General features: G+C 33.4%; 1 protein-coding gene across 4 annotated transcripts in view; it reads right to left on the bottom strand.

Moving 5' to 3' along the window:
• LOC115220440 (synaptogenesis protein syg-2) overlaps window positions 1-10,000 on the bottom strand; it is a 675,863-nt gene that overhangs the window by 25,661 nt on the left and 640,202 nt on the right. For all 4 annotated transcript variants that reach the window (XR_003882533.2, XR_003882534.2, XM_029790569.2 and 1 more), the window contains one exon: window positions 2,295-2,389. Coding sequence is in view for 2 of the 4 variants with exons in the window: in XM_029790569.2 (XP_029646429.2) it covers window positions 2,295-2,389 (95 nt within the window). In the remaining 2 variants the exon portion in view is untranslated. The remainder of the gene's footprint in view (window positions 1-2,294; window positions 2,390-10,000) is intronic.

Consider the following 10,000-nt stretch of genomic DNA (forward strand, 5'->3'; position numbering starts at 1 on the left):
ATATATATACATGTATTTTATATGTATGTGTGTATATATATATATATATGAATGATAAGATGAGAAAAATAGAGAAGTAATTAATAAATTATTTTTTATTAATTAAGAATTGACAAAGATCCCTTACAGCTGTTTCAATTCCAGACCTTCAGAAAATTAATTAATTAAATCAAAAATTATTTAAAAGTCGAATCAGAGGTAGTTTAAGATATACAGGATAGGTGTTCAATTCTAGCATGTGGAGTAAATGGCTGCAAACTGTTTCTCATCTTATTATAATAGATAAATATAAATAAACTACGGTTTATATAGTTACATTGCGGTTGAGTATTAACTGTAATGTTCAACATTCTTTGCATAGTTAACTAACCAGTACTTTCAGAGGATTATGATATCTCTGTATAAGGTTTGTGACCTTTATTTGTGCTATATATATATATAAAACTACCCTCTCACACCGTCTCTGATGAAGGGATATTATTAATAAACATACTAGAAATAGCTGTAAGACCTTCTATCTATAAATGCTCTAATATCTATACAGCCTTGGTATTTTATCTTATTACACAAATATTCTTATATATATATATATATATATCTATCTCTATCTCTATATATATAAATGTATGTACAGATATAGTGATGCAAACAGGATAAATAGAACTCAAAATATGAATATATATGTATATTTTTATTAATATTTAGCAGGAGTAACAGAGTGATTTGAGGGCCAAGAGTTTCACAAAACCCTTGCACAAAACCCTTGGCCCTTTGAGTTATTTTGATGCTTCTGCAAAATATTAATAAAAAAATACACATACCTGAAACCATGGTATATGATCATCTGAATGGCATAAACTTTATAGATATTCTTTTTAATTCTTTGTCCATTTCCTTGCATACTGTTATTTCATATTAGTTTGGTGCCTTCTGGCGGATGAACTGAGAGTCTAGCTCTCATTTCTAAATAGGTTTATGCCCACAGCATCCTTGAGGCTTCGTGCTAATTTTATATTTTATAGCTTATAATGTTATTAAACCTGTGAACCGCCTATGTTGCTGCTGTTAATATTATCAATAGAAAATATTTGCCACAAATGGTACTAACAATAGTAACATCTTACTTTGAATGTAAACATTTGAATGTTTTTGCTCATAAATATATATATATATATAATAAATATTAGGGAATAAATCCAAATTTACAGGGAAAAAAATCAGATTTAGGATTAAATCCAATTTTATAGTAAAATATTATATAATATTAATTAGAGACAAAACCACTATTTTGCAAAACAAACAAGGAAAGACTTAATCAATACATAAAATTTTAATAAAAAGTAAAAAAAAGTATTAAAATTTTATGTATTGATTAAGTCTTTCCTTGTTTGTTTTGCAAAATAGTGGTTTTGTCTCTAATTAATATTATATATATATATATATATATATATATATATATACACACACATACACATATGTGTATGTATAACCAAACCCATGATTCCCTGTATCATTACAGAGAACTTTGGTATGGGAAGCTTTTGTGTGATAAAAGGATGTCCAAGAAGGATCACAATTAGCAAAGAATTGGAGTAATGATGCAATAAATCACCAGCTCCAAAGAATGGTCCTTTACAGCTACATATATTGAGTACTTTTCCTCCCTTCTGTTTGTGTACTCATATGTCTATGTGTATATGTATATGAGTAGAATACACACACACACACACACAGACACACGTAATATAGTATCTTACGAGTTTATAGGGAGACTATGGAGAAGTAACATTAAGAAGTGTACCATATTTTCCACCATACAAGTCAACATAGTGTACAGTGTAAATATGTAATGTAAACATTCCAACATCATCACAATCTTTCCAAATCCTACTGTATTTTATATAGAACTGTTGGACCTCCAAAGTTTATTGTGTCATATAAGTTGATCTATATTGTTTTGGATGTAAATTTTGGTCCAAACAATTTTCGACTTGTTTTCTAGAAAATATGGTAAGAAACATGAAAATTACAGCAAAGTTGCATGATAGTGGTGCCAGATGTGGCATGCAGACCATCTTATGGCTTCTCTTCCATTTTATGAATTCAGTGTGCACATGTGCATTGTGTGTTCATACTTCTTTTTCTGGTTCCGACTCAAAACTGTTTACAGGTCACAACCATCTCACAAACCTGCGTTCATAAGGAGCACTTCACGTTCTGATAGTTGTGAAATAAGGAAGAAGAGGTGAAGAAAAAAAGAAGGAGAATGTTAGGAATATGATAGAGCAACTCACTGATGTTGTCATTGTGGTAGTGGTCGCATTGTTCACCGAGGCTAGTTCGAAGCTCTGACACTGGGCTTGTGTGGCTGTCGTCGATGTCTTCGTATCTGGGCAGGAAATAATGAAATAAATTAGACAGAAAATAAATAAATTATAAAATTATTATTATTGGAAAAAAATAGGTGAGATCAGATGTGGCATGATTGCATTTATTTTATTCATAATATAACTGAAATAAAAAATAATACTGAATGTGATCAATTAAAATATTCAAATGAACTTTATACACATACATATATACATACATACATACAATACATACATAAATACATACATATATATATATATATATACGTATATATATATATATATATACGTATATATATATATAGTATACGTATATATATATATGTATATATCCACCTACCTATACATATAGTCATTAAATGTTCCTGTTCCAAACTGGCATTTTATATATATATATATATATATATGTGTGTGTGTGTTATATGTGTGTGTGTATACATATACATATGTATATACACACATATATATTCACGACACTAACTGCCTGTTAAAGTGCTCAGGATATAACTGTTGTATTTTAACTCCAAATTTCCCATTACACTCGAAAACAGCTGCCTGTGAAGAAAATTCATGTTATTACACAGTTAATTTCATGTTACAGCTTTGTTGGCTATAATGGTCAAAGAGTATGAAAAAGAGTACAAAAAAAAGAGATATAGCATGAAATTATTTACTTTTAACATCATTATATGTATTTCTGAAACAATTATGTAATGATGACCATGTTGTTAAATATTACCCTTGAGACTCAGAAATTTATGTTGTTAGTAAATGATTTCACACCTCTGTTCTTGCCTCCTACAGTGTGTGCATACATGAATGTGCACATGCTTGTGCGTGCATGCATGTGTGTGTGTATGCTATGTTTGTATGTGAGCGCCATAGTTCAGCAGTTGACTTGGTCTCTTTGCAAATAGTCTGGCATTTTGACACAAGATAATACTGAATGGGATCAATTAAAAGTTACATTTATGTTGTTTCTCTTGAAATAGCTCAAAGAATTTGTGATCCTTTTGGAAATATATTTTGATAAGACAGGAAATTTTCTCCTAAGCACTTTCTTGAGAGACAAAATCACTTTTAATAAGACCTGTGCTTTTATTCAAATGCAATCTATATTACAAAGAGTCCCAAGCTGAAATAAAGCCTTGTGATACAAATGAAATGCCATATGTGATATATAATATAGCATACATATATCACAGCAGACACCTTGATCAGCAGTTATTGATTGATGAGTATATTTGTATAAAAATTGCCTATACCAACACAACAACGAATTTGATTAGTGCCTAGGAAAGTACTGTAATCTTGATATTTATTTGGAGATTCAGTATTGAAGAAGCAAACAATAACCATTACACAGGTAATCATGCACAAAACATAAATATTTGAAAAGGATCAAGTTACAACAGTTCCAGTCATTCTGAGAAACACTACATTTTTTATCACATGTGTATACACACACAAGCACACACACACACACACACACACACAACACACACACACATATCTGTTTGTGTATGTAGTAGAATGTGTGTATATATATAAATATATATCAGGCATGTGCATTGAGTAATTACTCAGAGTAGGTAGTTGGCACCCTTTATGTTGTAAAACAGGAAAAAATGAGTGAAACACAGGTGCATGACTGAGTTGAAGGCAGACTTGCTTCTGCCTTTATAGCACATAAAGAAAATGTTGTTGTAGGAATGTACACAACACATGTACTACAGCAGTATTATGAGTAGATTTAATACTGAGATTGAAAGGCAGGGACGAATTATGCCTACCTTATCTACAAAAAAATAAAATATTTTGCATTTTATGCATAGTGATCAGAGTAACCTTCATAATTTTATTGAATTAGGGGCATATTTTGCCATAAAAGAAAAATGTTACTATCAAACTATTTGATTGCAGGTAGGCACTGCCTACTTTGCCTACCTAGGTAGCACATCCCTGATATATGTATATATGTATAAATATATATATATATATATACATATATATGTATGTATGTATGTATGTATGTATGTATGTATGTATGTATGTATGTATGTGTGTATACATATATGCTCATGTATGTATGCATATAGATAATATGATATATACACACAGGGGTGTGAGTTTGTGTATCTGTGTATCTCCTTGTCTTGATATCACATGCTATTTGTAAACAAATATAACTGCTATGCAAGTGGTGGGGGTTTGTAAATAATCTTCCATAAAAACCATGCCTGCATTAGGGGAAAGTATCCTGTCTGGAAGTAGGGGGTAGGGTTAATGACGAATATGTGCCTTCACTTCACCAATGACTGCGAGCAATGTACAAGAAAAAAGGAATTTATGACCATATATATGTAGATATATATTATATATATATATGTACGTATGTATGTATGTATATATATGGTCAGTACAGAATGGTATCCTCACAGCAATGGTAAACACATAAGTTCATATTGTTGTATGTATATGTGAATACATACATATATACAAACATACATAGATACATACATAGATACATACATACATACACACAATCATACATACATACATACATACCTATACATACAAAATACACACACACACAACTATATATAAAACAGGACTAACAGATAGGTTCTGGATGAGGAGGAGGAAGAGGAGAGGAAGGAGGAGAAATGGAGAAAGAGGAAAAGAAGAATAAGAAGAAATGGAGGAGGTGGAGGAGGAGGCAGTAGTAGTAGGTGGGGATGTCTTGAATGAATTAAACCCATCAGCAATATTAGCATGTATGAGGCCAAATGAAAGAGATGTCGGAGGAAAGGCGGAGAGATGGACACTGAGCATAAATCAATAGCTTCCAATATACAGTTCACTGTGTTGTTGTTGTTGTTGTTGTTGTTGTCTTACTTCTGACCAGACCAAATAGCAGAAACAAAGATAATTCAATCACTTAAGGGATTTCCACCAAGAAATTTAATTTATTATAAGAACGCTTCTGCAAATTTCGTCATTACAGAATTATCAGTTTATTACTAGACAATGACTGGGCTGTTCTAACGAACTCATAACGAAGTGGAATCTTTGTAGTGAGATGGTGATGAGTACTCTATACCGTTTGTATTTTTTTTATGACCTGCTGAAAATAGTAGCCAAATCTGTCAGTTAAATCATACCCTTGTCTTTTTTATATTTTTTATTTAACAGAACTCTAGAAGTGTATTTGCCAGGCAAGTGATTTGATCTGAGATCACATGTCAAAACTAGACCGATTGCAGTGTGGTAGACTCATATTGGCCATTGAGAAACACACAAAGACTACTAACTTCACTTAAAGTTTATTGTTATATATCAAGATTTTGATCATAAAACTGTGACCTGGTCACTGACAAGATTTGGGAGATTAAATTTCATGTGTTGTTAGATACAATACATGGTGAAAAAAAACAAGGAAAATATGGGATGGTCATGATTGGAACTCCTAAGGTGACAAGCTGGCAGAATTGTTTGCACGCTGAGCAAAAAGCTTAGTAGTATTTTGTCCATCTTTACGTTCTGATTTCAATTGCTACTGGGGTTGATTGCTATCTAAAAGTCTCCAACGAATTGTGTGTGTGTACATATAAGTGTATATACCTGTATATATATATGTTTGTGTGTGTGTTTATATATAAATATATGTTTGAAAGTGTGTGTTTGTGTGCATTGGACTATCATGTGATTCACTATAAGTGTGAATGTGTGTAAATGTGAGTGTATATGTGCATGTGTGTATATGTGTGTATGTGTATGCATGTCTTTAACTGTGAATAACGTCAATATCACTTACCAGAGCTACTAACACTGCTACAACTGCCACCACCATCACCATCACCATCACTAGCATCCCTAACGTGACTAATACAATCACCAACCACCACCACCACCACCACCACCACCACCTCCGCCGCTGCCGCCACCACATCTCAGCATCTTATCTCTAATTCTGTCAAACTCCACATTGATTTAAACATTGAATCAATGGTAATGATTGCAAATCTTAGAAACGGCCCCAAAACTTTGAAACCCTTGTCAGAAGGAACAGCATGGCCCCAGGGAAATCTACTGATGTATCCTCGTCTCTGACTATGAGTTCTTAATACATGTTAAAAGTGCTGGGTGGGTCGTTGTGCTACGAAGCTTTACAATGGTCATGACATGGAACATTGCTTCTACTAGACACAGCAACTAAAATGTTTATGTGCGTGTGTGTAAGCACACACACACACACATGTATAAGCACACACACATGTATACACACATGTATATACATCTATATATATATATAGATGTATATATATGTATGCAAGTATGTATATATATATACATATATGTATGTATGTATGTATGTATGTATGTATGTATGTATGTATGTATGTATGTATATATATATATATATATATATATGTGTGTGTGGTATCTGTATGTGTATATATACATATAGATGTGTGTGTGTGTTTGTGTGTGTGTGTGTGTGTGCATGTGTGTGTACTTTTATAACTGATTTGATTTATTTCATTATGGAAAACTTGGACTAACAATTGTGCTCAATGATGCATATACATATGAAAATACATACACACACACACACAACACACACACACACACACACATATATATATAAACACATATGCATAGACACACACTATATGTATGTATATATATATATGTGTGTGTGTGTATACATACATACAGACACACACACATGCATGCACGCATATATATATATTTGTTAGGTTCTCGAGGAACTTAAATAGTTATTCTGCTACACCTCGCACTACCACCACCATCACCACCATCACCACCACCACCACCACCACCTCGCACTACCACCACCACCACCACCATCACCACCACCATCACCACCATCCCCGCCACCACCACCACCTCGCACTACCACCACCATCACCACCATCCCCGCCACATACCACTGGGTTTGGTTACAAAACATTTATTGCAACTGCACGATTTGTTACAGTGAGAAGTCATTTGCCACGCTCAACCTCTCCTTACTCAATGCATAGACATAGTGAAGGGACCTGTACGTGGTCATTTGGCATCCTAAAAATAACAACTGAATCTCTCACAAGATACTCGAAATAAAGAAGGACACAGATTTGGAAATGCAGCCTGAGATATATCGTGGCACTCCATCAGTTACGACGACGAGGGTTCCAGGTGATCGGATCAGTGGAACAGCCGGCTCATGAAATTAACGTGCAAGTGGCTGAGCACTCCACAGACATGTGTACCCTTAATGAGATTCAGCGTCATACAGTGTGTGACAAGTCTGGCCCTTTGAAATTCAGGTACAACAGAAACGAGAAGAATGAGTGAGAGAAAGTTGTGCTGAAAGAGTACAGCAGGGTTCACCACCACCCCTTGCTGGAGTTTCATAGAGCTTTAGGTATTTTTGCTCAATAAACACTCACAATGCCCGGTCTGGGAATCAAAACCGCGATCCTATGAACGCGAGTCTGCTGCCCTAACCACTGGGCCATTGCACCTCCACAGCCTGAGATAAATTATATCTGTGGGAAAGAAAGAATGGTAGTGGTTGGAACACCTTGATCAGGGATCTGGCATTATACAAGAACCGCTAAGTAACGGGGACATAAACACACCAGCATCAGTTGTCAAGCAATGCTAGGGGAACAAACACAGACACACAAACACACACACGCATATATATATACATATATACGACATATATATATATATTACTTGTTCCACGTCCTTACGATGTTGTGTTTTCTCTTTGTGTTTTCATGTTTGGATTAACTATATATATATACACACACACACACATACATACATATGTGCATGTGTGTGTGTAGGCACAAGCATGGCTGTATGGTTAGGAAACTTGCTTCCTATCCACATGGTTCCAGGTTCAATTCCACTGCATGACACTTTGGGCAAGTGTCTTCTGTTATAGTCTGGGGCTAACTGATTGAATTTGGTAGCGACAGTTATTGTTTTGTGTGTACATGCATGTATATGTTTTGTGCCTCCTAACAGAGAAGGATGATGATAATGATGATATATATATATACATGCACACACACTCACACACAAATATATATATATGTATACATATATACATACATATACATGTATATATGCATATACATACATATATATATATATATATACATATAGGCAATACATATATATATACATGTGTGTATATATATATACACATACATATATATTTCTATATATATATGTAGATATATATACTTGCATATATATAGTTATATGTATATATACCTATATATACTTACACAGACACACGTACACTCAATCACACACACACTCACACACACCACACACACACACACCACACACACACACATATTAAGCAAGTTGCATATGTCAAAATAAGAAGTACTCACTATAAAGTATTAACGAATTAAATTGTATATATGTATGTTCAAAAAACATGTCAGCCCATCTGATTAATCAAAGTTTTATAGCGTCCAGTTTGAAACTAAGCATCAATCATCAGATCTCTGGTCAACATCAATTAGGATGTCTCATAGTTGATATTGTCCAGGGGCAAAATGATTGATATCCAATTAAAAACTGGGTATTATGAAATTTTGAGTAGCTGACAGATTGGCATGTTTTTTATAGTCACATCCATGCATACCAACTATATGCATTACAAATAAGCTATCCTTCTCCAACCTCATTGCACATGTATGTATGTTTATATGGGTGTGTGTGTATGCATACATATACATATATATATACATATATATATATATATACATATATATACATATATATACATATATACACACACACACACATACATACATATGTGCATGTGTGTGTGTAGGCACAAGCATGGCTGTATGGTTAGGAAACTTGCTTCCTATCCACATGGTTCCAGGTTCAATTCCACTGCATGACACTTTGGGCAAGTGTCTTCTGTTATAGTCTGGGGCTAACTGATTGAATTTGGTAGGCGACAGTTATTGTTGTGTGTGTACATGCATGTATATGTGTTTGTGCCTCCTAACAGAGAAGGATGATGATAATGATGATATATATATATACATGCACACACACTCACACACAAATATATATATATGTATACATATATACATACATATACATGTATATATGCATATACATACATATATATATATATATATACATATAGGCATATACATATATATATACATGTGTGTATATATATATACACATACATATATATTTCTATATATATATGTAGATATATATACTTGCATATATATAGTTATATGTATATATACCTATATATACTTACACAGACACACGTACACTCAATCACACACACACTCACACACACCCACACACACACACACACACACACACACATATTAAGCAAGTTGCATATGTCAAAATAAGAAGTACTCACTATAAAGTATTAACGAATTAAATTGTATATATGTATGTTCAAAAAACATGTCAGCCCATCTGATTAATCAAAGTTTTATAGCGTCCAGTTTGAAACTAAGCATCAATCATCAGATCTCTGGTCAACATCAATTAGGATGTCTCATAGTTGATATTGTCCAGGGGCAAAATGATTGATATCCAATTAAAAACTG

Source organism: Octopus sinensis, linkage group LG16 (assembly GCF_006345805.1).
Source record: "Octopus sinensis linkage group LG16, ASM634580v1, whole genome shotgun sequence".
In the NCBI taxonomy this organism is placed as follows: domain Eukaryota; kingdom Metazoa; phylum Mollusca; class Cephalopoda; order Octopoda; family Octopodidae; genus Octopus; species Octopus sinensis.